The sequence below is a fragment of the Vidua chalybeata genome, chromosome 12 (genome assembly GCF_026979565.1).
Source record: "Vidua chalybeata isolate OUT-0048 chromosome 12, bVidCha1 merged haplotype, whole genome shotgun sequence".
Taxonomy (NCBI): Eukaryota; Metazoa; Chordata; class Aves; order Passeriformes; family Viduidae; genus Vidua; species Vidua chalybeata.
In genome coordinates, this window is record NC_071541.1 from 445,303 (window position 1) to 472,551 (window position 27,249).

The 27,249-nt window shown below is 48.3% G+C and overlaps 3 protein-coding genes across 6 annotated transcripts in view; all 3 read right to left on the reverse strand.

Annotated features, from left to right (window-relative positions):
• Window positions 1-1,132: 1,132 nt before the first annotated feature.
• LOC128794139 (histone H1.8) lies at window positions 1,133-3,039 on the reverse strand. The gene is made up of 4 exons (XM_053953802.1): window positions 2,402-3,039; window positions 2,190-2,322; window positions 2,076-2,113; window positions 1,133-1,998 (listed from the first exon to the last, which is right to left on the reverse strand). The coding sequence occupies exons 1-4, from the start codon at window positions 2,681-2,683 to the stop codon at window positions 1,591-1,593; spliced, it is 861 nt and encodes a 286-aa protein (XP_053809777.1). The 5' UTR covers window positions 2,684-3,039; the 3' UTR covers window positions 1,133-1,590.
• A 2,732-nt stretch (window positions 3,040-5,771) lies between these two features.
• On the reverse strand, window positions 5,772-8,499 carry RHO (rhodopsin). Its single transcript, XM_053953618.1, has 5 exons — window positions 8,139-8,499; window positions 7,045-7,213; window positions 6,765-6,930; window positions 6,300-6,539; window positions 5,772-5,891 (listed from the first exon to the last, which is right to left on the reverse strand). The coding sequence occupies exons 1-5, from the start codon at window positions 8,497-8,499 to the stop codon at window positions 5,772-5,774; spliced, it is 1,056 nt and encodes a 351-aa protein (XP_053809593.1).
• A 3,596-nt stretch (window positions 8,500-12,095) lies between these two features.
• The window catches only part of IFT122 (intraflagellar transport 122), a 32,361-nt gene continuing 17,207 nt past the window's right edge, over window positions 12,096-27,249 (reverse strand). Inside the window, exons 17-29 of one of the 4 annotated variants that reach the window (XM_053953877.1) lie at window positions 26,105-26,266; window positions 23,241-23,407; window positions 22,203-22,374; window positions 21,541-21,643; window positions 19,877-20,017; window positions 18,811-18,908; window positions 17,837-17,937; window positions 16,533-16,698; window positions 15,450-15,561; window positions 14,920-15,048; window positions 14,012-14,091; window positions 13,221-13,382; window positions 12,096-12,535 (exon numbers count right to left, since the gene is read on the reverse strand). In XM_053953877.1, the coding sequence (XP_053809852.1) occupies window positions 12,446-12,535; window positions 13,221-13,382; window positions 14,012-14,091; window positions 14,920-15,048; window positions 15,450-15,561; window positions 16,533-16,698; window positions 17,837-17,937; window positions 18,811-18,908; window positions 19,877-20,017; window positions 21,541-21,643; window positions 22,203-22,374; window positions 23,241-23,407; window positions 26,105-26,266 (1,683 nt within the window). In that variant the 3' untranslated portion in view covers window positions 12,096-12,445. Of the gene's footprint in view, window positions 13,386-14,011; window positions 14,092-14,919; window positions 15,049-15,449; window positions 15,562-16,532; window positions 16,699-17,836; window positions 17,938-18,810; window positions 18,909-19,876; window positions 20,018-21,540; window positions 21,644-22,202; window positions 22,375-23,240; window positions 23,408-26,104; window positions 26,267-27,249 lie in introns of all 4 variants that reach the window. The other 3 variants (XM_053953876.1, XM_053953879.1, XM_053953878.1) reach the window with 3 other exon arrangements.

Here is a 27,249-nt window from a genome sequence, read left to right on the forward strand (position 1 = left end):
CCACTACCACAGCCAATGCCCCAGTTCCTTCCTGGGCCAGGCACAGGAAGGGACAATTGGCATGAGGACAACAGCACTGAAGTGACCAACACTGTGCACATGCAGAGCAGTAACCCCACAGAAGCAGCTGCTGCCAGCTGCCAACCTGTTCTCAGTTTTGCACCTCACCTCTGTCAGGTGCCTCCCTGTGCCAGACTTGAGTCTGCAGCTTCAGCACCCCAGCACCAGCTGTGGCCCTTAATAACCATGGCATTGCTAAATCTTCCCCCTGCCCTAGTAAAAGCTGTGCTTTCCAGACACCAGAGGGATTTTCTTCTTCCACTAGGAAGTTGATTCTTTGCAAAGCTAAATCCAGCCATTACATTATTTGGCCTCTCTCAAAGCAAGAGAGCTTTGCATTTCACACCTGGTGGCTGGTGAGAGGGAGGACACAGCCCCTGCCTGGTGCTGTTGGGGACATTGCCACACGGGTGAGTGGTGCTCTGTGAGGCCATCCCCATCTGAGAATCCAGTGAACTCTGCTCAGTTACTGCTGCCACATTCCCCACCCTGTCCCTGGGGGACATGAGTTCCAGTTCCTTTAAAGATGGATCAACACAGTCAAGGCTGAAGTAAGGGAAGTTAGTTTGCTCAGCTCTTGCTTAAGCCCCAAAGCAAGGCCAGGAGCCTTGGAGGGCAATGGCAAGGCCAGTTGCAGATTAACAAAATCCTCTTTAGAAAGAGTTTTACTTCCACTTATTTTCTCCCACCCAGGAGGACTGTAACCCTTTACACGATCAGCATGACCTTCAGAAGGGCCCTGCTCTGGGCAGAGCAAGAGAAATTCAGGCAATTGAAGCTATTAAATGGAAGTGTGATACACCGACCCACAGGAGCTCACAAGATGAGTCTGTAGGTGAGAACTGTGCCATAGACTGGTAATAAGAGCAAAATCTGTGCTGGAGGCTACAGTAACACCCCAAACTTGATTTTTGAGCCCTGAGACACCTCTGTCTTCTTCTTACTGTAGTTCAAGCACCAGCTGCTTCACCTCTGCTGGGAGACACTTGCCCATGGCATGCACCCAGACCTGCCACCCTGGTGCTCCTGTAATCCCAGCTCAGCCAGGCATTAGCACAAGGGCAGCCAGGACGACAGAGGGCTGGACACCATGGCTCCACAACAGCACTGGCTGAGCCTGAGTTTCTCTGCTCCTGGGGATGTCACCATGCTGTGTCCCACGGGTCTCTGGGTCCCTGCCCATCACCTGGCACACTGTCAGCCTGCACACACACAGCACCCAAGCCCAGCAGCCCCTTGGCACCACAGCTGGGAACACATGGGGACAGAGAGAGAACCTCTCCATGAGGGCAGGCAGCTGCCTGCAGCATCAGCTCACCACCACGCCAGGCAGGTTGACACAGGGCTGAGGGATTTTGGCACTGAGAGATGGGAGTGCAGGGACAGGGACCCACAACAGTCATGCCATTCCATGAGCAAGTAAAGAAGCTTTATTAGGGTGAGGTGAACACAGAGTTAAAACCTGTCCTAGGGACTGAAACCAGCACAGACCCCAAGGGCCTGGGGCCAACTGAAGCAGGGCTAAGCTCCCTATGGAGCCTTTCTGTCTGCTGCCACAGAGGCTGCCTTCTTCATCCTGGCCTTCCCCTGCCCAGCTCCTGGAGTCACCCGGGGCTTCTTCTTCGCCTGACCTTGACCTCCCTGTGCCTTGGGGGCATCCTGCTGTTCCCCCTTGGGCACCTTCCCCTTGCTCTTTCCCCTGGGGGCCTTCTGGGGCCCCTTCACCCCAGCACTTCCAGAACTGTCACTATCGCTCCCTCCTGCGTTCTCAGCAGCCCGAGCCGTGCTGGGCCCTGAGCGTCCTTTTCGGGGGGCCTGGCGGTGGCCAGCAGCTTTTGGGGGCCCCGAAGGCCCTGGGCCATGAGCCCGGGGCCGGTCAGCAGTTTGGGGATGCTTTGCTTTTTCTCTCCTGGGCTTCCCCGCTGCTCGTGGCTGGGCCTGGAGGGGAGAGAAGAGAGCACCTCAGGGTGTTGCTGTGCCTCGAGCCACCCAACCCCGCTGCGGCCCCGACTCACGTTCACGGGCTTCGCCTTCGGCTGCTGCTTGGCAGCACCTGTGGAGGAAGGGCAGTGATGAGTCCAGGGAGGCCAGGCAGCACCAGCTTGTTCACAGCAGCCACAGCCCTTTACCTCGTGGTCGTGCTCCTGCCACAGGGGCCTGGGGCTCCTTGGTGGTCCCTTTCTGTCCTGGATTTGGGGCCTGTCCTCTGTCAGGATGTGCCTGGCCCAGCTGCTGCTTCTGCCCTGATTTCCTGAGTGCTAACTGGAGGTGAGAGAGGGGAGTCAACAGGGTCAGCCAGCACCTCAGTCCCCAGCCCTGTGGCTCCAGCAGCCCTGCTCACCTTGAAGGTGCCAGTGGCCCCCACAGAAGACGAGTTTTGGGGCCGCACCAGGTCCCCGCAGCTCAGCCCCTTGCTCAGCGCCTGCTTCAGCAGGTACTTGAGGCGGATGGGGTCCACAGTGGGGTACTTGGCCAGGATGAAACGCTTGATGGCGACGACAGAGGCACCCTTCTTCTCATCGTGGGCCCGCAGTGCCTCCTTGACCATCTGCAGGGTCGGAGGGTGCTGGGCCTGACTGCGTGGGGCGATGCCAGCAGCTTTGGCTGCTGGAAGAGGGACCATCTGGGACTGAAGTCCAGTCCTGACACATTCACACCCCCAGCGGCCTCAAAGCCCCCAGAAGCCACACAGCCACCATCCTGCTCATCCCTGCAGCCCCGCCAGGGAGCACAACCACCACAGCCCAGGGCGTGAGCCAAGCTCCAGCTCTGAGGGGACCCCACAGCACTTGCAGACCCCTTACCCAGCTGAGGCTCCATGGCAGCACACAAATCCAGGCAGTCACAGGCACCTCTACTCACAGCAGCACAAACCCTACTACCACCCCAAGCTCACCTCCATCCAATTTATCTGATGAGCAGCCTGGCTGCAGGTGCTGGTTGGCAGCTGCTAATTGCTGTGGTCGAAGCCCTGGTGGAAGCCAGGGTCTGGAAGTTGAAGGGCTTGTGCCAAAGCTTTGTGAGGGGCTGGAGGAAGAAGGGGAACACCTAAGCAGAGAGTTTGGAGAAGGATGAGAGATGGGGGTTTGCAGGGTGAGTGCCCTGAACAGGCAGACAAAGGGTGTCTACCTGCTGCAAGGTGGGTGTTGGGGTGCTGGGATTGCAGCTTGCTGACAACACTTGCTGTGGGGTGCACAGGGAACCAGCCCAGAGCACGGGGCCACAGAAACCCATTGCCAGTGAGAAGGTGGGATGTGCTGTGTCCCTTACCATGTATGGCCTCACTAGGAAATGGGACTCTGATAATGGTGGCGGGGGGTGGGAGGGAGAAGATTTCACAAGTGAGAGGAGGAAAATGAAGAGCTGCTTTGTTAGCCAGCAGAGGCAGGAGGAGCAACTCTCACCCAGCATCCCCAGGTGCCACAAGCAGGACAACAGTTTGCCCCCACCCACTGAATCCCATGTTCAGGGGAGAGCACTCCCAGCCCTGGACATGGGCAGCCATGTCACTTCCATGACCCCTCCGTGCAGGCACCTGTGCTTGTGAGGAGAACCTGAGGAAAATGCCAATGGTTCTTTGGTGTAGAAACAGTCCCCACTGTTTCCCCACCCAGGCTGGTGCAGAAACAGTCCCCACTGCAAATGTGCCCGTGGTGGGGACTGCCCACTTCACACAGGACTCAGAGAGATTTTGTGTGCATTGTCTGTTGGAAACATGAGGAAGTTGTAAAGCGGGATTACATGATGGCAGGACTGGCTCATGGCCATCTCAGCAGACCACAGCAATGGACCTGAAAAGCACTGCCCATGGAGACCTTTGTCAACATCTGTACCCACCTCTTGAGCCCAGGGGCTAGATCCTGGCTGAGGTGCCAGTAGGAGCCAGGTCTGGAGCAAGGAGCTGGGAGATAGACCCATTGTCTGGAGCCCCACATGTCCTCTTCCTCCCCAAACTAGCACCAGCCTGTTTATTGCTTCATTTCCAGTGCATTTCTGAATTCCCCAGGAAGGGGACAGTGGGGGCACAGGAGAGCTGCTGGGGCTGGCATCACAGAAGGTTTGGGTGCATTTCTTCATCCTGAATCTGTCCATCATCTCTTTGGTAGCTCTGCGATGCCTCTGGCACCTGGCTGAACGGGCAGGAGGCTCCCAAACCCTTGCTTGCCCCTAGCACCACCAGCAGCAGCCAGGTGTCACAGTGTGGGGACAGCCTGCACGCCTGGGGCCAGGGCTGGTCCTCCACGGGCGGGAGAACCACAGTGCCAGGCATCACCACGCTCCTGTGGAGCACAGCCTCATGGACAGCAAATAAACACTAAATCCTTCCTTCTCTTCCCTCCAAAACCACCTCCCAGATTTGAAGAGCATGAATCAGACATCAGCCTAAACACTGAATTATTCATAAAACTCTAATCTTTGGATTTCACTGAATATGCAGAAGTATCGATAAAAAAAATAATGAGAGAATTGTACTTGCAAATTGCTCTTTATTAAGGGTTTAACTCGCGTGGGCTCTATACATTCCCTATTAGTCCTTGCAAAGCTGCATAGGATTAGAAATCAGAGAGGATAATAATGTACAAAAATAGTTTCAAATGTTGATAACACTGAACAGTGAGAAAAACATCTTATTTGTATAACTGAACTAAAAATAAAAATGAAGAACACCGCTACAATTGCAATATGCCATCTTGTAGTGCTTCGAACATATGTCGGCATCGCTGAGCCATATGCTGCTGGGTCCTGCCTGCTGCGGCGTGGAGGGAGATCAGCCCCGGCCCGGCAGGCCTCAGCAGCACCAGAGCTGCCCTAAACCTCCTGTTGGGCTGAGCCCAAACTGACCACAGCCAAAATGGGGAGGGGCACGGGCAGGCTGGCTGGGGGCTTGGCCCTAGGGGCCAAAGATGCCTAAGGAAGAGAGGTAGGACTGTGGGGAAGGGGTGCTGGGGGACATGGAGCGGAGCTGCTGCTGAGGGTGCAAACACCATCCATGTGCTGCTGCACCAGTGCCAGAGGACTGAGCACAGAGCTGTCCCGGAGAGCTGCGGCCGCACACGGCTGTGCCGTGCCGGTGGGGCCCTCCGTGCCACCTGCCTGCCAGGCAGGACCCGGGCACCGCTACCTGTCCCATCCCCCTGGAGGAATCATGCTGTCTCCCAGGACTTCTGGCAGATGGGACAGGGCCAGAGCTGGGAGCGTCTGGCAGAGCCGGGGCACTTTGCAGCAGCCAAACGTGCTCTGGGCGTGTGATGAGTGTGGTGCGGCTGAACAACTGGCAGCACTGCCTGGGATCCATCTCTGACAAAAGGGCCAGAAAGTGGCCCCAGCTCTGGCCCCAGCAGCAGCAGATGCAGAACATGCCCTGGCCCCTGGCTGGGGTGTCAGGTTGGGTTGAGGGAGGCAAGGACAGCTCTGCCATGGCCCAGGATGGCAGAGCTCTCCGACCCAGCCTGCACTCAGAGAAGGGGCATGAGGTCTCAGCAAGTCAACAGAAATGCATGGATTTGTGCCAGAGGAGCTAAGCCTTTGCATTTTAATTACAAAACATGTGTACACATTTTCAGCCTTGTTCCCAGGGTTCCTAGAGCCAGGAGCGAGGAGCCCGCCCCACAGGGCCTTGGCCATGGTGAAGCAGGGGCAGGTGGTGGTGGCGGTGGGGTTAAGTTTGTGCTGCCAGGGCGGCACCCCAGGGACTGCTGCTCCCATGGGGCCTATGCAGGAGAGACCTGGCTGGTGGAGACGGAGGAGGTCTCTGTCTTGCCAGCAGATGTGTCCTCGTCACCCAGTGGGTTCTTGCCGCAGCAGAGGGTCGTGATCATGCAGTTACGGAACTGGGAGAGAAGGAAGTCCAGGGTGAGCCAGCTGGACACCATGCAGCTCTAGCTGCAGAGCTGTCTTTAAGCCCAGCAGTACTGTGGTGCAGGAAGAACTATGCCTCTATATAGTCTCCTGCCCCACTGTCTGCTGCCCACCCCATCTACTGCCAGCCCTTGCCTGCTCCCATCATGGCTCCTCCATCAGCCCAGCACCTGCATTATTTCAGGTGGAATGGCCTTGCATTTGTGAGATTTATGCAACACCGAGGATGAGCTGCACAGTCAGTTTCCCATGTGCCAGGACTAGATCTCCTGGAAACAATCCCCGCTCCAGACCACTGGCACCTTGAGATGTTGTAACTCTCTGCCAGCTGTTATAAAGAGAAACACAAAAGAGGGGTTTCCTGGCACCCTGCCAGTTACCTGTTTGTTCATTACGATGTAGATCACGGGGTTGTAGATGGCCGAGCTCTTGGCAAAGAATGCGGGGATGGTCATGAAGATGGGCCCAAAGTCTGATCCCTGGTTGGTGAAGATATAGAACGCGACACTGGCATAGGGGACCCAGCAGATCAGGAAGGCGATGACCATGATGATGACCATGCGAGTCACTTCTTTCTCTGCCTTCTGGGTGGTGGCAGACTCCTGCTGCTGGGCAGCAGCCTGCGGGCAGAAAGGAACAGAAACACGATGGAGCCAGTGGGTGCTGCACCAGTAGGGACACAGGGTCAGGGCTCTCGGCAGTCAAGCTGCACAGCTGGAGTTTGCTATTTCCCATTTCATGGACGGCCAGGCTGGCCCCTGGAGGACCCTCCCTGGCACCATTCTTGAACCTGGTGTGGGCCCCTTCCCAGCCACTACTGGCTGCTGCATCTGACGGGTACCCACCTCCTTGACAGTGCAAACCAGGTTCCCATAGCAGAAGAAAATGATCGACAGCGGGATCATGAAGTGAACCACAAACATGTAGATGACAAAAGATTCATTGTTGACCTCTGGCTTCAGAGTGTAGTAGTCGATCCCGCATGAGCATTGCATGCCCTCGGGGATGTACCTGCAAGGTGAGCCCAGCAGGTCAGCACCCAGCAGAGGAGACTGGCTGGAAGCCACAGATGAGCCACCAGCCAGGCTCCCACACCCCTGACACTGGGTCCAATGCCCTCCCTACCTGGACCAGCCGAAAAGTGGGGGAGCTGCACACGCCAAGGCCATGATCCAGGAGAAGGCAACACCCATGATGGCATGGTTCTCCCCGAAGCGGAAGTTGCTCATGGGCTTGCAGACCACTACGTATCTTTCGATAGCCAGGACCACCAGTGACCAGAGAGCAATTTCACCTGCACCAGGGAGAGGGACAGAAAGGGACACAGGGACTTTGAGCAGGAAAAGAAACCACCCTGATGACAGCATGAGGCCTCCTCAGACTGATGTTCCTGAGGACAACCCCTGGCAGAAGCTTAATCTCTGCCAAGGGTTCAGGAAGATAAATGAAGAATGGTCAAGGGCAGATGTGGTAGGATAGTGTGAGAAGACCCCTTCTCACTGTACTGCTGACCCACAGGAACCACTTTGCTGCAGTGTTTTGAGATTCGTGGCTGATCCCACCATTCATCCCAGAGAGCATCTGCACCAGAGTGTGGTCACACTCTGAAATGCAGCAAGTGCCCGTCATCCCAGGACTTCCCCTCACTACCCACAGCTTCCCAGGAAACTTGTGCCACAAGGACCAAACCAGTAAAACAGCAGCTGTGGCTGAAGGCTGAGACAAATGGAGGAGGACATTTTTAGACACACAATTTCTGTTTCACATCTCTTTGGTTCCATACCAGGCTGGCATGGGGAGGAGAGCCAGCTCTGCTTGCCTGTACCACCATGCACCACACCAGAACCAATGGCAGATTCAGCCCTGCAAAATAGGAGGAACAAATTTGTCATCTCTCGGGTCAGAAAGTGAGCCGAGGAGATGCACAAATCCAACAACTGCAAAATCTGGTATTGGCTGCTTTTCATTGCTGCACTGTGGTTCTCAGGATACTGAGCAGGTGGCTCCCAAAATAAAGTTTTTTTTTTAAAGTGTCACTTGTCACTTTCTTCAGCTCCTACCCGGAAACAGGGGAAATGGCCTCAGTGCACATCAGCACATCAGCAGGTCAAGGATGTTACAGGTACCATGTTTTTCCAAGATCATCTGTGTTTTCCCTCCCACTACTAAAATCCAGGGAAATTCCTGACAGAAGACATTTGAATATTTGGAAAACTTACCGCCCAGTGTGGCAAAGAAGCCTTCGATGTAGCACCCTGTTACTCCAAAGACAAAGTACCCGTTCATGGAGGTGTACATAGTGGTTGTGAAGCCTCCGAATACCATGAAGAGGTCGGCAACGGCCAGGTTCAGAAGGATGTAGTTTAGAGGTGTCCGGAGCTTCTTGTGCTGGATGGTGACGTACAGCGTGAGGAAGTTGACGGGGAAGCCCAGCAGAATCAGCATGAACATGTAGGCAGCCAGTGCCGAGTACTTCCAAGGCTCAGCCAGGTAATACTGGGGGTACTCAAAGGGGCTCCGTACCACCCCGGTCTTGTTGGACATGGGCACATAGAAGTCTTGGCCTTCTGTCCCGTTCATGGTTGCAGTTTGTGAGGCGCTTTTTGCTCTTACTCTGGGAGCTCTTTTGTGCAAGGGGGAAATTTCCCCTGAAAAGGAGCTCCTGCCACCTCTCAGCCTTCACTGTCACCCCAAGGAGAACCAGTTACACTCTCCTCCACAGGGCACCTCTTATAAAGTGCCCCTGGGGTAAGCTCCTGGCACTGGTGTCAGCACGATTAGGGTTTAGAGAATTATTAATCATAATCATCCCAGGGTAATTGGCTTTCCTGGGAAGGTGTTAAGGTGACACCAGTTTCTGGCCAGCGCTGTCATTGTTGGAGACCACGGCTCATGGTCACATATATAAAGAGGTAGCTCTGCACTGCACCATTCATTTGGAGGGGCTCAGACCAGGCAGCAGCTCCCTTGCACAGCCTCACTCTTCCTTTCCCTTCCCCACTAACAGGAGGGACATGTGTGGTTCAAACCCCAGCACTGTGAGTTTGGGGGCAGGTGTGGTGTGGTCCCTCAGTGACAGAGGAGTGTCCCTGCCCCATTCTCACAAGGGGAATGTGGATCTGTGAGACCAGCCAGTCCCCACTGGAGAGCCATCCCCACATACTGCCAGTCCCTGTGGGAGGCTGCAAAAGGCAGCGTGACCAAACCTTCTTCCACAAGCTCCAGCCACCTCTCTACTCAGGATCTGGCTGTGGAGGTTTGACCATCACCATGAAACCTTGGCCTGCTTGCAGGTTACCAGTTGTGCCATCTTCTCTGTGCCTTTGTATCTGATTTGGGTCACGCCAACTCCATTGGTAACAGCTAATAAATAACCTAGTCCATCTGTCCTGGACTGGAATCATTCTGCAATGGTGCTGAGAAGGCTGCTGGACCAGGGCACTGATGGGACATTCAGAGCTGAAGCCAGCACTCAGCTTCATATACTGGTTGACAGACAAACTAAGTCTCCTCAAACCTTGCATAATTATCAAACTCCACAGGGAAGGCTATTGTTGGAGCCTTCTGTGCCCTCTATGTCTCTCTGACTCACCACTCTGTGCACTCACTTGTGCTTGAAACATTCCTTGTGCCAACCAGAAGCTGAGTTACACAGATGAGTTATCTTAATTTTTCAGAGGCCACGGGACAAAACGTACAGGAGGTGAGCACAAAGAGAGACTTTGCTCTGCCCCTTTTTAGGTGATGGAGGCTGGAAGGGAGCCGAGCACCCACCTCCCCTTGCTGTTTTGGCTGCACTGAGGGCTGAGCTGAGCGTTCCTCACAGCCAGGAGCAGGTGAACGTGAGGGCCTCATCCAGTACAGGAGGATGTACCAGAGCTGCTGGAGCTCATGGGTGTAAGGTGGGCAGAAGTTCATGTCCTCTTGGCCTTAATAAACTTCCTCCAATCCTAGCCTAGTTTTCACCAATGTTCCTTGTAAGTTAGTTCAGAAATAAGTTTAATGCAAAAAAGCACAAAGCACTGTACTTTCCTTGGAGCAGAGACCAAGCTGGGAACCCTGCCCTCTAAGTGGGGAAGGTGGAAGGAGCTGGAGTGCTGGCACCACGGACTAAGGCAGACCCTGCTGTCAACCCAGTGCAGGCCACAGTCTCTGGACGGTCTCAAAGGTCTTCCTTCACCTTAACAGGAAAACACCAGGTCCTCACACACACTCTGTTCACCCTAAATCCCTCTCAATTAATTTCTCACACTTGTTTCCAAGGCCAGAGCAGTGCCACTTTCTAACTGCAAATGCAGCTCTTTACACTTGTACCTGGGCACACAGGGATTAAAGGTTTATTTCCTAAAACACTTTAAGCTGATGCAATAAGCCACTGCTGAGGTAGCAGCTGCTGTGCAGAGCTTAGGGCTGGCGTGCGTCACCACTGGATGCAGCAGTGGGACAGGCAGGCAACTGAGAGGTAAAGGAGTGGGGCAAATTGCTCACAACTTCCAACCAAAGTGCTGTGCTGGGACCTCTTGCACCTCCAGGGACTCCTCAGCATGAAGCCAGCTGGTGGGCTCCATGGCACCTTCATCATGTATGTACAAGACACACAGAGTGCTTCTGCCCAGAAAAGCCCAAAACGCTTTTCAAAGCTAGAGAATATTCATGGAGTTGTTTAAAAAAAAAACATTGGTCTATTTTGTCTTGGTCCATTTTGTCTTTGTGTCACAGCAAACCCTTTCTCTTCTCTTCAGTTTTATAATTTTTCATTCCCACTGGCTCTGCACAGCCAGCTCAGTTCCAGAAGGAGCTGAATTCCACCCTGGCTCCCATCTCAAGCAGCATTGTTTACCCATATCAATACCAGAGTCTTCACTGCAAACAGTGACAGCTGAGTCAGAAAGCAGACGAGCTGTAATTAGAACAGAATGTTTTTAAAGTGGTAAATCAAGCAAACTTGGTCAGGAACCACTGAGGAACTCGGAAACTCGGCAGTGTGATTGCAGGGTCTCCTTTTCCAGAGGAACTTGAGCAGACAGACATCCTGTTTCACGTGCAAAGTGCTGCTCCCATGGGAGCTCCATGGCCAGCACCGACCACCTCAGTCAGTTGCTCATGTCCTTTCCCACTCAGGGTAGAGGCTGGCTGCCATCACAACTCGTGGCAACACGGACACAGCTTACACCGGATTAAAGTCAAGAGACGCACCAGTTCCCAGCTCCAGCTGGTTACCTACGTGAATCTTCCTGTGGCTGGGAATGACCCTGTGGCCATCCTCGTGCGAGTCCCTGCCCGGGGCTATGCCGGTGTCACCGGCACAGTCGCTTCCCTCCCAGCAGCGTGGCGTGAGTCGGTGTCCAACCCGGCCCTGGAGCACAGCGCCGTGCAGCTGGGGCAGAGCACTGCGGGCTCCGTCCGCCCTGTGCCCCTCAGCCACAGGCCAGAGCAGGGCTGGAACAGAGGGACAGACCTGGCACAGCTGGCCAAAGGGCTGTGCCACTCCAGATGATGTTGTGCTCCAAAATAAAAGCTCAGGGAAAGGGGGAGGGAGGATGTTGTGTTTGTGATGTTTGCCTTCCCAAGTGACAGTTACTCACGCTGAGCCCAGCTCTCCAGGAAGCAGGGAATAAATTCCTTCTTGCTTTTCTTTGCTTGTACACAGAGCTGTGCTGCAGCTATTAAACTGTCTTTATCTCAACACAGGAGTTTCTTGGCCTTTGCTCTCCTATTTCCTGCCCAGTCCTGCAGGGAGAGCGAGCCATTGTAGGGGCTCAGGTGCTGCCTGGGACTGCTGCCCCCGTGTCTCATGCCTCCAGAAGAGGCTGCAGCAGAGAGCAGCGGGTCTGCCTCCTGCCACACGATCTGAGAGCTCACACTTGGCCCAGGAGTGACACGATGCTGGGACACCCTGCTCAGCAGCACTCCCTTGGCACAGCCCTCCATGGCAGCAGCACGGAGCTCAGGTGTGCACAGCCTCACATGCTGCACTTCAACCAGGTGAATTCCACATAAGATTCAGCCACCACCTGCCCCAGGGTGGCTGTGAGATGCCCCCAGTGCCAAGAGTAGTGGCACTCTTCAGATTATATTTGAAGGGCTCTAAATGCTGTTCTTGCCTAAATGGAATAGAAAGGAAAAAGAAATTCCCGACCAGAAGCACGAGTATTATAGCAAATTCTGAGACAATAAACAGTGAAAAATAGTCCCATTTATTTGAAGATCTGTCAATAACTGGTATATGTTAAAGAGCACAATCTGGAGTAAAACCAATTACTTGAAGGCTGAACTTGATTCTAGAAATGTTCCTATAAAATTCTGTGGCACTTCAGCCGATTGCCTGGAAAATGCAGAGCACATTCACAAAAACCAGATATTTTAATTTAAAAAAATAGTTACAATTCTTCAACTTGGTTCCACTCTTACATACAAAATGAGACAAGATGACGTAACTAAGTTATTAGGAAAGCTCTAGAGATCTAAGAAGGGTTTTGCCAAGCCAACAGGGGAGTCTGTTGTTGAGGTAAAAGACTGGTTTTCTTCATTGGCTTGACTCATCTACTCTCCGCCGACAGAATGGACAACAATTATGCTGGAGTATGAGGAGCTCGTAGTCTTCTGTGTGAAACATCTGTTAATTAGGAACAAATTTAAAACAAGTTAGCCTGTACCCTGCTCAAAGAAAATGCGAACTGAGTTCAAGGGCTGATCAATAGCACAGATATTCTGGAACTACCATCACAGAGAATTGGTCCTCTCGATTTCAATCACCTGAGAGCTACAGCCTGAGGACAGCAGCAAGCACTTCACTGACCTCTGCCAGAGCTGCTGAGAAGGCACAAACCTGCTAACTACTTTTGCAAAAAGATGGACAATTAGGCAGTTGAGTAAGCAAACATGACTGAATTCCAGCATTTCAAAAAGCCATTTCTGAGCGAGGCAGGAGCAGGACTGAGCCACAAGGTAACAGTCACTGACTGGTTTTCCTTGCTAGACCAGGCTGCAAGTCAGAGAGACAGAGCAAAAGGAAATTAATACAAATCAGCTTCTGTTGGTCAGCCAAGGCTTGCTCAAGAGACTCTGACTTGCTGTCAGGGCAACTTCTCAAATTCAGCCACGGCCAAGTCTTCCAAGGCAGCTGTTCCCCTGTCTATCACACAGCTCAGAGCTGGGCTTCCACTGCTCTGCCTCGACCTCATTCAGGAATTTGCCGAGTACATTTCAGAGTATGAGGTTTCACCGGTTAGCACTGTTTCACCCATCAGGCTCTGGCTAGGGCCTTCTGTTTCTTTGCAGAGCTCCCCGTGAAGCAGTACCTGGAAGCAGGAGGGGCACATGGTGATGGAGGCGTCGGGCAGCAGCGAGCGGTAGTACTGCCAGCGCAGCGGCCGCGGCCAGCGCTTGACCAGCACGTCCCGGCGGCTCAGGGAGCGCAGCACGGCGCGGCTCACCACCACGGGCACGAAGGCAGAGCCCCCCTGCTGCACAGAGCAAGGACAGCTGTTACCCACTGCCACCCCTGCCCTGCAGGCCTTCCGCGTTGCTCGAGGAAGCGAAGCAAAATTCAGTACAAGCAGCTAATGCAGACCTGCCTCAAGCCTCGTCCCACCAAACTCCCCGTCAGTTTCACCAAACCCTCCAGCGCCAGCAGCATCCAGCCACATCTGTTTCCAGTGAGCTTCCATTATCTCTTTAACTCAAATAACAGCCACGCTCACAGTCTATGAAACCCTGCAGTAAGGCCTGCTCTACAGGTGTGCTGCTGCTGTACCAGTGCACAGTGAGGAAACAAAATTCCAGGAGTGCTCGGTTTAAAATCACTGTTGTTTTGTGAGGTTTGTGTTTATTTGTTTGTTTGAGAGGGGTTTGTGTGGGTTTTGCTGGTCTGTTTCTTTGTTTTGAGGGGTTTTGTTTGTGTTCTTAAGGGAGGAGTTAAGTGGTTAGTCCATTTCCCTCTCAAGTGCCATCCCCCTCCCAGTCCCCTGCTCTGCAGCTCTCTTTGTACCACATACACACCAGAAGAGTGACTTTGTAAAGTAAAATTTTCTACTAAAAATTTTTTTTCTATTAAAAATTTTCTGTTGGTAGACACAGGTACAGTTCTTACCTCAAAGCTCAGTTTTGCTGTAAAGGGATCATCATCCTCAATAGTATCTGTACTGTCATCAAGCCTCAAACTCTCAGCATCTGAATGCATGTCTTAAGGAAGGACAAGAATTCTTGTAAAACTGGCATATTTTGATAAATATGGCTTATCATAGCCAGCACTGACAGAATCAGTATGAGAGCACCCCAGCAGGACCCTTGCTGCTTCAGAGTATCTCGAACTGTGACAGTCCTCAGATCATTACAAGAAGTACCAAAAAGGCCTTGCTGGGGTTTCCAGTGACTGAAGAAGTTTATCACTGCAGCTGCTGTAGAACAGCCAGAACAGACTGACCACAGCCAGGCATGACATCAGCTCTTACCCTTCCACAGATGACAAAGCAAAGGAAGCAATCTATTGAAGTCACATTTTTGGGCAGCTTTAGTCAGAGTTTGTGTGTTGTGCATTACTCTACATCTCATATTCTATAACCATGACAGCAACTGGGAGCTCTGGATGCCAAAGCATTCCAAACCAAATCTCTACAGGAACAGTTGTGAAGTGCTACTTCCCTTGGCTACGAGAAGGCAGCCTCTAAAAGAAGCTGTTATTGGAAGCAACACAATCCATATTCCCTTCATCCTTGTCAGAAAGCAGTTCACACAGAATAGGTAAAGCATGGCATTCCACTGTTAAAAACAAACATTGCCAGGATTATAAATAAACTGTCCTGATGGAAAAGCGTCTTGACAATATTAGGTTTAGTTGAACCATATTTTTGTTGTTATACTAACACAACAAAGAAACAAGATGCAATTGTACTTACATCAGTCATATGACAGAAAGGTTTAAACCTAAGGGGAAAAATAAACTCTAAATTGTTTAATTTTTCCCTAAGAAAAAGAAAACAATTCTAATCAAAAGGATACGGTCAGTCGTCATCTCTTGCCATTTATCTTCTCTTTTACTCACTCTTGGAGCTTCAAGATCAATGAGAGCTACAGCTTCTTCATCCGTGATGCCATCTTCCAAATAGAACTCAACCAGATGCAGCACCTCTAAAAGGTGGGAAAGGCAGGAAGTGTTTGACCTGCAGGAACTCAGGAAATGCCTCATAGCAGATACTGTGCTCCTTCAAGTCAGTGGTGTTCTGCCCACCTTCTCTCATGAAACAAGTTAAATAAAATAAAATTGCAGCAATCCAAATCCCCCGAACTTCTGAGAGGGTTGTGTTCACCTTCACAGAACACTAGAGGCTTTTCAGCATCTGGCAAAACAACAATGCTGTGCTGCTGCTCTGCAGCGAGAGCCAACAACCCCCACTCAGTCAAATTTAACAACAGTAAAGGAACATTTGTTAGGCCAAACAACGCTGCAGAAAGGAGAAATGAAGCACTGACCTACTCTGTTAACATTTATCTACTTGCAAAGCGCGAGCAAACCCGACGTCCCAACGCACCGTAGGAGGAGGCCGAGAAGACGAAAGGCTGCCTGCAGTTAATGCAGATGTTCCCCAGGTTATTCAGCAAGGGGTTGTTGGTGGAGCACCTGTAACACAGGGGCACGAGCTCCTGAAAAGACAGAATGAGAGCATGGTAACCACAGACCGGCACATCCTCAGCTCTTTGTTTTCAATTAAAAAAGGGCCCCTTTGGCTGACAACACCGACACAGCACCAGCGCCAGGCTGAAGAAGCACTGCTGTGAAACCAGACCCTTCAACATCTGAAAATGCTTTCCCTTTTTAACAAACAGCAAGTTTTCCCATTAAAAATAGGTGTCTTCGCCACTTTAACAATTAAATTTTCACCTTGCCTTTGCAGTAACAGAAGCAGAATTCTTCATCAAATACACAGGGACAAAAGGAGCTGAAGAGAAGTTTACTGAAGCAAAGTTTTTTGCTCTAAGATTTGATCAAATTTAGGTTCTCCAATTAATTCATCTCTTTTCAAGAGCCAAGTTATTTTAGGCTGTTCTTAAAGGGTGTGTTTCTATTATTTCAGGAGGCCAGGTGTATGTTCACTGGTACAATGCAATTTATTTTTAGTGAGTACTCCCTGAGACATGGCTTTATAGAAAACTGCAGAAAGCCAGACTTCAGTGAAAGAAGAAAAGGTGTTAAAATAAGATTTACGGAAGGAAGGTCACTGAAGGGATGGAGGGAGGAGGGGAAGAGTGTTAGGAGTGGGACAAATGAAAGTGACCTCCAGCTGGAGAGAGAGACAAAGACTGTGGAACAATAACATGTGAACTGGGGAGAAAAGGGCTTGGAAGAATTAATAGGCAGTGAGGAAGGTGACTGCAAGAGAAGAGAGGGAGGATGGAAGCTGCCCACAAAGAGAGGGCTGATTTTAATTTGCTCTCAGGAGCAGAAGGAAGTCTGACTTGAAGAATAACAATAAAAGGACTGTGTTTCCAGCAGAAATATAATTATATCACAGAGCCATGCATAATATATTTCAGATTGTTTTGTGCACACAGAAACTCATATTCTAGGATTAGGCCACATATTAATGATTAACATGAAACACATTACAGCTTACTTCACTGTCATGGAATGGCTTGGATCGGATTGTCAGGCTGCCCAGCTCAACAGATTTCTGGAACCTGTCTGGGATCTGCAGTCCCTGCAGCTTGTCATAGGCATGACGAGCCAATTTATATGCACCAAGAGCTTTACTCTGCTTTGCCAGGGCCAATAATGTATTGCTATAATTTAATTAAGGAATAAAAATACATACAGCATTTATGAAAAAACACAATGCTCTGTCTAATCACAGAAGTTGTGCAATGAAGCATATCCAACACCAGGACTTCAAAGAGGCCTTAACCAGAGAAATCTATTTACAGAACTTCATTTACAAACACATGTGAAAGGACTATCAAAATATCTGTGGGCAATTATTAGCAAGGTAAGGAATTGACCCTACATAAACACTGCTATGGCTCCATTTACAATATTTCAATAATTTTTGGGTGCATGCATTTTCCCCTAGCCACAAAAAAAACCAAAATCCAAACATTTTTTGCAGTGTAAGTAAACTGACACTGAGTAAATACACCTGAAGGAGTGTGCCCCAAGTTAGCAACCAAGTGTTTGTCCTTCCCTTTCACCAGAGTGAAACAGTAACTGCTGTTCACACCTGCTGACCACAAGGCCTGTTGTCAAAAACTTCATGAAAGATTCTACATTTATAAGCGAGGAAGTTATGAAAAGGAAAGCTAACATCCCATCCAAAGCCAGAAATGAAGTGAAACCAAGACCAGGCCTCCCTATGGCATCCAGTGACCTTGTGGCCATCTCTTACAGAAAGGTGCATTTCACTGGGCTCACACAGCCCATTTAGGAAGCACTCCCCAGAGGCTCCCAGGCACTAAGAAAGCCATGCAGATGTTGGCCTGACAGGCCACATGGCCACACCGGCCTCACAGGAAGCAAAAGCTCCTGAGTTTCCCTGCTTCTGCCTCAGTTCAGTCTCCTTGCAACAATGCTGTCAAGATTCAGAGCCAACATCTTTTTGCAGTGACTAGTGTCCTAGAACGTGCTCCTCTGACACAGGTGACACACCAGACTGGGCAGGTGTTCAAGTGGCCTAACAGAGTTAGACATTAGTTGATTTGCACAGCTCTCCAAAACTGTAACAAATAACAAACTAGTGCAGCTCAGCACACAATAGTTTGAAGATGCTGATTATTCCTGAGGGACAGAAGTCAGTTCCCATTAATGATAACCAACAGGTGACACCAAAGATTCCCTGCAGGAAGTCCCTGCCTTCGACCAACAGCAGTTATTCCTTTCATGTATCACATGATAACTTCTACATTTTGTACTGTATTGGAAGGATACACTTTTGAGATCCCCAAAGGAGTCTCCTTTGTTAAGCTGTGAAGCAGAAACCTGGAAATATTGAAGAGGGTTTCAGGCAAGTGGAAGCTGAAAGGCTCCTCCTGTGGTATGAAAAACATAGACACACATTTCTAAGCTGGAAAACCAACAACTTACATCAGTAAGCAACACAGCACAAGGCATCTCTAGAACGGTGTTTCTTTCATCTGTTGAGAAAAGAGGTGTTGACAGAACATAACAAGTGGATTTTGCATGTCTTTATCACCAAAGCTCATGCCTAATACACACAGAAAAGAGAGACAGAGAGATCAGATTAGCTAAGACAGAACTTTTAACAGGTTATTTAAAAATGAGGGCAGTCTGCACAGCCACAGTGCAGAGTCTCTAGTGCTGTGAGATCTAAAGTAGTCTGACAGCAAACACTGCACAGCACAGAGTCTTCTTTTGGGCAAGGGCACAGAGCAAGGGTTCTCAAATGTTTTACAACAGATATTTGCCCCAGTTGCAGCATGACTCTAATTGCTGGAATTAGTAGGAGCTCCTCACTCGTGACTGCACATCAGAGACACATGCAGCACCCTGTGGAAATCCCTAGGCTAGCATGCCTTCTGTTCAACCCTGTTTTCCAATGACTAAGGGAAAAACTGACCCTGGGCTGTGCAGGAGCAGAGGCTCAGATACCATGGGACCAAACCAAGGCAACCAGTAAAAAGGGCCATGGGCAGGAGGGAGGTCAGGCACCAGTACAGCCCTGCCCGCCTGCAGCTGTAAGGAGCTGAGCAAGTTCTTGCACAGGACAGCTGAAGACTGTAGAATAAAACTAAATAAAGTTAAATAAATAAATAAAGTTACTATACAGTATTACTGATGTACATTCAATATTTAATTGCCTGAAAAGTCCTAGTTATTTTTGGACTCCCCAAGGAAAAAAGCTCAGGAAGCATAAATACACAATTCTGAAGTGAATATCTTACAGTGTATCTTTGGATAAAGTGATAGACATGGTAAACTTCTGCCAAATGTTGGAAGTGATGAAACTTCTGCAACATTTCAGTCTGCTGTCCTTCGTTCTCTGTGGGAGGCAAAGGCATTGTGTCAGTCTCAAAGAGCAGTCTATGAGACTCAGCTGGGAGAAAACAACCTGTTATGATTTTAGCACCAGCACTGCCACAGGAGGTATGTATCTACCCATGCAAATCATATGCTTACAGAGTTTGCTATTCTTCTGAGCAAACCTCTGGCCTGAAACAAGCATGGCAAAACACAGAACAGTTGAGGCAATGGTTTAATACAGCCAGAGGCTACAGCTGAGCTACAGACAGAAAGCAGCAGGTGTGCATCCCTGCAAACCTCTTCCAGAATGCTAGAGTTCACAAATACAATTAATTTTGAAAACTTTCACGAATACCAAATACACTACTAAGCCATTTGGAAAAACATGCATGTCAAACATCTGAGGGGTGACAGATCAGCTGAACTAAAAGCAAAGGTACTCAGAGCACCAGGCAAAAGGCAATATTCCCAACCTTCTGTATTCATTATCATTAAAGTACACCTATTAACTATTAACACCTCTCTCCCAGTGACACACATGTTGGAGACAAAATGACAGCTAGGAAACAATCAGTTTTACCTGTTGGCAGAAATAATTTGTAACCTCCCTAACCTCTGTTCAAACACTTGAGGTAACTTACTCTCCAACATCTTTTATTTACTAGCACGTTAACCCTCCAGGCAATGGGTGTGGTGGGAAGGTGCTGGAGGATACATGGTCCCAGGAGGCGCGATTTTCAGCCCAGCCAGACTTCAGAAGGAGCCTTACGCCTGCTGATGTCGCTGGTTTGTTTATTTGTTTTAAATCAGCACATGGGAAAAAGAGGAGACTACAAAAATAGCACAAGCCCGAGATGTGCACAGCATTAAAAACCCAAATCAAACCACCCAGCAGAGAAGCAGCTGCAGCAACGCTGTGACAATGCAGAGCTGTTTGTCTACGCGCACAACAAGGTGACAAACACACACTTCCTATCGGTGACTCACCTTGGGCAATGTCTAAGCACTGCATGGAAAGCATCCAGTAATAATAGGCTGCGTCGTCAAAGCGGCTCTCGAGCACGGCGTTGTGTGTGAGCTGCTCCAGCACCCGCACGGCCTCCCTCTGCCTGCCAGCCTTGTGAAACGCTGCCGAGCCCAAAACAAAGAGGGGCTCACAGCGTGATTAGATCAATTAACGGAAATTAATGGTTTTGGACTGAGAGCACTCTATTCAGCCCATACCAAACACTGTCCAGGGCAGGATAAAAGGGATTATACACTGGTGTTTTCCTCCTTGAAAGCAGTGACACTAATGGAACATGAGAAGCATCTGTAGGTATTTTGAAGCTTTTGCACTGTCTCAGCAACTCTTGAGCTCAAGGAGTATGTATCAAACTGGTTGCTGGTTTTTTTTTTTTTTTAAATAGAAAAGAGAGAAGATGCTGTGATGATTAGCTCTCTGTACAAACAACAGTGATCTCCAAACACTGCAAATCCCAACTTCATTCAAAACTACAATAACTTGTTTGAAGCCAGTGCTCTGGTGTGTATGAATACTTTAAAAGTATTGTGCTGAATACATTAAGAGAGTACAGCTAAACGACCCTTCGGTCGTTTACTAACAGCATCTCCTTTTCTGATGCACCAAGCAACACCTCGAATTCTCACTTGGCAAACGTGCATTTGGCCAATGCAGTCTCCATACAAAGGAACAGGGCTGAGGGGGAGCCAACCCCAAAAAACCCAGCCCCCCAGCACTGCTGCCCCCTGAGTGAGGCCAGCTGAGCTCGAACCAGAGCTGTTCTCTTCTGAGACCAGAACAGTCCCATGAGGACCTCCAGCTCCTCCAGTTCTGGGCATCTACACTTGCTGAGCCCCAGCAGCACAGAGCTTTGTGGAGCAAATGGGGCCTCAACCTTCATTCAGAGAGTGCAAACTGCCACCCTGCCCTCAACCAGGTGCTCAAAGGCTTGGTGCCAAGACACACAAACTCGTCTTGTGCAGAGACAGATCAGGCCCAGCCTATTCCCTACCTGGGCCCTTCTAAGCCAAGCAGTGTCAGGCTTGGATCTGAGCTGGCTCAGGGAACAGCAGCTGCACCTGTCACATGGAGCTGCACCTGAGCCAAGCCACTGCACACAGAGCTCACTTCAACAGCTCCTTGTCTCTCCAGTACTTCGTGGACTGAATTTTGAATCCTTTCCACAGGATAGGAATTTGACAGTTCTGTTCAAATGTAATCTTATAAGCCAAACAAACCGCACAAAAACCTTAAGGAAACAGGAAAACTTGACTTGTGCAAATCCAATATTTCCTAAATAGAAGGAAAAATTATGTTTTCCACTCAAGTTTATAAGTGAGCTGCCATAATTTGAATTTTCGTGGGATAAAAATCTTACAACAATTAGGATTACATGCCAAATACCTCTTACATGCCACACTCAGATATACAACAAGATAGAAAATCTGGACTTATATTTAGATGCCATCATTTTTGATAGATCAAGCACATTTTCCTATAAAATAAGGAGATTTCCAGTTACTTTAAAACCAGTATGAAAAGATGGGTTATATTTGGTTTTGAGTACCACTGATAAGAAATTCACCAGGGCAGAGTCTACTATGGAGTAAAAATGGAGTAAGCAATGATCTGTCAGTGACATTCTCACCTTTTTGGGCTTCTTCAAATCGATCACTCTCTGCCAGCCACTGAGCATAAGGGACATAGACTTCATCTTTGAATTCAGGATGCTTTTCACTCAGAGCAAATGCCTGACATAAATAAAAAACTCATTTAGAATATTGCATGGTTTAAACAGTTCAAGGGTTTAAAATATTCCATGGGATCAATCCTTCAGCTCTAAGAAAATTCACAATGAAACATATACACAGAATAGAGAGTGTAATCCATATTTTCTCCAGTATGAAACTTATGTGTTAAAAAAAAAAAAAGCAATCAATAACAAAAAGAAAAGAAGCTTAGCATAATAACAGACTGACTACTGAAACAGAAAGACTTGAAAGTGATTATCTGGGAAATTTAGTAGATTTCCCAGCAAGAGACAAAAAATATTTGTATTTTTACTGAATGAATTTTCTGAAGAAATTGAAGTAACACTATAAATGCAGTTTAAATTCAATTTCAGAAGACCACACCACCACCAAACACATGTTGGCATACACGATTAACTAAATACTCTGAATCCTTCTGCAGAAGCCTTCCTCCCTTACTACAATGCTGGGGGAGCCAGACATTTGCCTCTCTTTTTAGTTGCAACCAGTGACAGTAAGAAGCAGTGGTTTTCAAAACAGAAATCAAGGGCACACTCACTTCTTCCCAGCGATGAGTCTCCACGTGGAGCTGGACCAATGCTTTCAGGTCACCAACCTTCATGTAGGTTTCTGCAGCATAGCCAGGGTTATCAAGTTGCTTAAAATAGAAGGCACATTTGGCCAAAGGCTCACGCTCAGCTTTATCCAGTTTTCGAGCAATTTCGATTAACCTAGACTCAGCAGAAAGAAGCCAGATATTTCAGATTCTGCCTTGGTGCTTTGCCTTTTAATTGTTGTCATAAATTCACCTTTAATCAGTCAACATTTAATAAACATCCTAATAGTACTACCATGCAACACTGTTAAACAGTTTCAGTAAACATTCCAAATAGCTTTTTCCTTTTGCAAACTCAAACCCCTTCCTTCCCTCTTTGCTCACACATTGAGCTCCCTATCTCAGACTCTGTGCAGATGGAAGGAGGGAACACGTCCTGCATGACTCAGTGGCACAGGACACACTTCCCAATCCTGACCTGAGCAATAGGCTCCTGAATAAATGTCACCCCCTGTGCCACACAGCAGAACAGAGGCAAGGCCAGCCTGAAGGGCCTGGCCAAGATCTTAAGGCAGCTCAGCAAATGACCTAAAGGGCCACCTACACTGATGAGAAATGACAGTGACAGGAGCGGCCGCAGAGTTTCCAAAGACTCTGTGCTCCCTCCACCTGACTTCTCTACTCCCTAGATGATTATCCTAAACAGCTGAGAACAGCAGCAATAGGCAGCCTGGTACAGTTACTCCTGTCATGATCACTCTGAAGGCATTTGGGCTATTTTACACAATCTCATATTGGAGATGAACCCATGCATACTCTTCATGGCTGTAATGCATTCGTTTTTGTAACATATTTATGGCCCTACCCTCTAAACATATGCAACTTTTAAACACATTTTTAATCATAGGTGTGTTTCAGATACTCAATCTGATATAAAGGCAGATATCAAATACATTTGGTCTTATTTTAAAATTACGTGGAATTCATAATATCTCATACAGGCTTTTATTATGTATTATCTCTGAGGAGACAAAAACCTACATGTCTACCCAGCCGTGGTCCCCGCTGATTTCGATGGCCTTCATGTGCTCGCCAGCAGAGAGGTACATCTCCACTGCTGCCTTTGGTTCATTGATATCCTTGGCCCAGTCCGCTTGTTTTTTTATCAGCATCTTTGTGTCTTTGGGATTTCCAGATCCCAGAAATTCCTGCAACAGTGCAATACAAAAGTCTGCATTACCTTCTGGTCACAAACATCATTACAGTCTAAACTCTAAAATAGATAAAGCTTTTTGTAATGAAAATCACGATGCCTCCCAAGGATAGAAATACTCCACGGAGAGCAACATGCACTGAGCCAGCCTTCACCAAGGCCCCATGTCTGGGAGGAAACAATGGCAAGTCTCCCATTAATACAGTTTTCAATTAAAAATAAAAAGCAGGAGATTGTGGCCAGCCCCAGAGAAGGACAGTGCAGGTGCCTCAGAGGCAACACCAATGTCCCCTCCTGCTCTTTGCTGAGCCTGGTTCGGTGGATACGAGTTACAATTTCTGCAAGCTTGTCAGGAACAGACCTTTCCAAACAAAATGATACTAATCTAAAAACTCTAACAGATCAATTCCAAGTTTCAGATTTTCTCTTGCAAGCCAAGCAGGTATGGATTCATTCTCAATGACCACCCAGTCCCAGCCCATGCTCAGCTAACAGCAGCAGATGCACTTAATCACGCACTGGCATCAGGATGTCCCACCACAAATAAACGGATGGCTGAAATAATTATCAAGTGTCTTTGCAGGAAACAAGGTATTTTTAAAAATATATCCATTAAGTTCTTTTATAATGACAGAATCATAGCTGCTGAAAAGTGAGAGTGCTCTGAAGCACTGCTTGGACTTGTGGAAGGAATGCAAACACCAAGCCTGGACCCTGCGTCGACAACCATTTTGGAAATATTTCTAACAGTTAGTTCAGCTTCTTCTGCCAGTACTAAAGCTCTGGCACCATATGGTTCACATCTGTGGACATCATGTGCCAGGAAAAAAATATAAAACCCCCCTTCAACACCAGAAGATCGATTATGGGCAATTTTGTCTGTTAACAGAACAGGCTACTGCCCATTAAACAACTTCTATCAAAAGCAAAATCAGAACAGAGGAGAGAAATGACAGGTGGGAAAAGAGTGGAAAACTGTGTATCCTCTATGTTTCTGATTGAGGTTTAAAAAATTAAATCCTCAAATTCTGATTGAGGTTTAAAAAACCAAAGCAACAAATGGGCAAAAACTGGTATGCCAGATCTGCTTCACCACTGCAATTCAGCAGTTCCCTGCTGCAGCCAGAAGTGCACCCCATCTGTGCCAGCTCCAACTGAGCCCCAGGCCTGCCTCCTGCAGAACAGCCCTGCTCCAGGAGCAGCTACATGAGTATCCCAACAGCCTCTGAATATGGAAAACTGCACTCAAGAGTCAGGTCAAACAATCTCTTTGGTATGACTTGTTTTCCAGCTTAGGTCACCTAAATAAGCCCAAAATCAAAAGCTAAGCTCATCTTCCCACAGTATAAAGAATTTTTTTGTGAGTTGACAGTAATTAGTGATCTGGTGCTGTGATAAAGGGCCTGTGACCAGATATCAAAGGTCTCCCAACCTCTGCCTCCAGTCTAGACCCTCCATCCAGACCTCATCCAAGTCATGCACAAGAAACCAGGTTCTGTGGGTCTCTTTGAATAATTCTGGCAGCATCAGTGAAAACAGCACCACAAAAACACACCCCTCCCCCATATAAATAACTGGAAAACAAGGGGGGTTTACATGTTCTTCCATGTCCTGTGCACTCCCTGCACAAAAACATTAAATTTCTCAGCATGGAATCACTCCAAAGTATAGGAGACATGAGACCTCTTGCTCTCTACTGGTTAAATTTAGACATGACTGCAGCCAAGAATTAAAAGATTCTTACAAAGACTTATGGGAACATTTTCCTGTATGAATTACATTTATGTTCAAGAGGAGCCAAAACACTGAAGCTAACAAAGACTCATCAGCCAAAAATAGCGGAAGTCGGGCTTACATCAGCAAAGCCCCCAAATGTTTCTGTTGAGCTCTTGGAAGAAAAAGATCTCTGCAGCATGGCTCGGGGAATCTCTGCTAAAGAGTTTCTGTGCATGTCATGGTGAATTCTTTGTCCTGGACTGGGCAGAATAGGGCTCTGATGAGTGATGAATGAGACTAAACAGTGCATGCATTCTTGGGGATTTCGATAAGAAAACACCACAGAAGACTTAAAAGCCACGTAATGCTTCTTATCACCATGTAAAAACATTACTTTTTAGAATTATATTCAATTTATTCCTACAAGGAACAGAGTTTTAAAAAAAGCCAAGACACTGAATCTTTGGAAGAAATTTTGTAGTAAACAAAAATATTCTAGGTTAGCATATTATGCATTTTTTAAAATGCATCAATATAAAACTGACTTACTCCAACCCATCAATATATTTTTATTACAACAGGGGTACTACCTTGTCATCTTTGGAGGAGAAACAAATAAAAAGGGACTTTCAACTAAGATAATGGAGAAGGAGTCATAAACACAAACTTTTTCGTTTTGAAAGAAGGAAAATTACTATGGATAATAGTATGTAATCACAAGGTCCACCAAAAGAATTCACTGAAAAGCCCTGAATTTCCACAGCCATATCTGAGACTCTACAAAACACAACCTGCTGCCTTGGTAGCAGACTGAAGGAAAATGCCCGTTATACCCAGGCCAGAGACACTTTTCCCCTTATAAGACAAATGACCTCCAAACATTGAAATTGGAATTCAAAGCCCACACTTCTTTTGTAGGATCAGTCAGAGGTACATCAGCATTTCTGCATGCACATGTCCAGGTGCCAGGCCCTACCTTTGCGTGGTCGAACATGCGGAGGTCTGAGTACATCTCCAGGGCCAGGTTCTCGTGGCCGCTCCTCTTGTACAGCTTCGCTGCCTCGTGGAATTTTCCCTGGTAGGCATAAACATCTGCCAGGAACAGCTCGTGGTTGTTCTCTCCGTGCTTTTTCCGATCCTGGAAAAATAGAAACACTGAAGAGAGATGTAGAAAATATTCTCGATGATCAGCACTTAGGTGAGAAATAGCCTTTGAGGAATTAGATTTTCAGGCTTAGATTTTAACTGCTAATAATTAAAAACCTGTAACGGGATAGCATAATTATGCCTCTCCTGCATTTCTGGTGAATTTATAATTAAAGGATGAAATCCCTCCTTAATTAAAATTATGAAGAGCAAAATTAAATGTCACTATACAAACCAAAGTGATGAAAAGTCACTTCTCTTGATTTCACACAGGAAAATGAACACATGCTATCATTATGCCAGTCTATTTTAAAAAAAGCATCTGATGGGCTCTTCATTTTCTCCCTACAATCTCACCATCATATAATTTGGCTACATTAACAATACAGGTGGGATGACAAACAGGAGGATAACTGCCATCAGGAGGTATGTTAGCCTGCCTCTGAATACAAACCAGTGACACCTCCACTGTCCCCACATACAAGAGCTCGTGGATTTGGGTCAGCACCAGTCACTTCCAGAGCACCAGTACATGCTCTCCTGGAAACCAGAACTGCTTGTTCTGTTCTGGGTAGGGACCATGAGGACAGCATCAGTGCAGAGCCATGCAGAAACCTCCCATGTGTGTACAGAGCCATGGAGAAACCCTGCACATGAATCAAACTGCAGCAGTGCCCTGACTGTGAGGGACCCAGCACAGGTTTGCACACGTATGTGTGTGTGTGTTTCCACGTGTGTGCCTTATCCTGTGTATTGGACACACAGCACTACCCTGCCTGGGATAAAATTATTGCTGCAGTTAGCCCACATTGAATGGAAACACCTAACTGTGAACTGAATTTAAAGAAAACTGCGTGCAAGGGGAAAAACACTCCACCAGCATCCAGATTCAATCCTCTGCTGCCAGAGGGGCTCAGCCATCACTCCCTGGTCACACTGACTGACAGGGCTGACACTGAGCTGATGTTCAAAGTT

Coding starts and splice junctions, on each gene's coding strand:
- RHO (XM_053953618.1), bottom strand. CDS start 8,499: ATGAACGGGACAGAAGGCCAAGACTTCTATGTGCCCATGTCCAACAAG. Junction 7,214..8,138: donor CTTCTTTGCCACACTGGGCG/GTAAGTTTTCCA, acceptor TCCCTGGTGCAG/GTGAAATTGCTCTCTGGTCA. Junction 5,892..6,299: donor ACATCGTAATGAACAAACAG/GTAACTGGCAGG, acceptor CTTCTCTCCCAG/TTCCGTAACTGCATGATCAC.
- LOC128794139 (XM_053953802.1), bottom strand. CDS start 2,683: ATGGTCCCTCTTCCAGCAGCCAAAGCTGCTGGCATCGCCCCACGCAGT. Junction 2,323..2,401: donor GGGCCACTGGCACCTTCAAG/GTGAGCAGGGCT, acceptor TCTCACCTCCAG/TTAGCACTCAGGAAATCAGG. Junction 1,999..2,075: donor CGAAGGCGAAGCCCGTGAAC/GTGAGTCGGGGC, acceptor TCTCCCCTCCAG/GCCCAGCCACGAGCAGCGGG.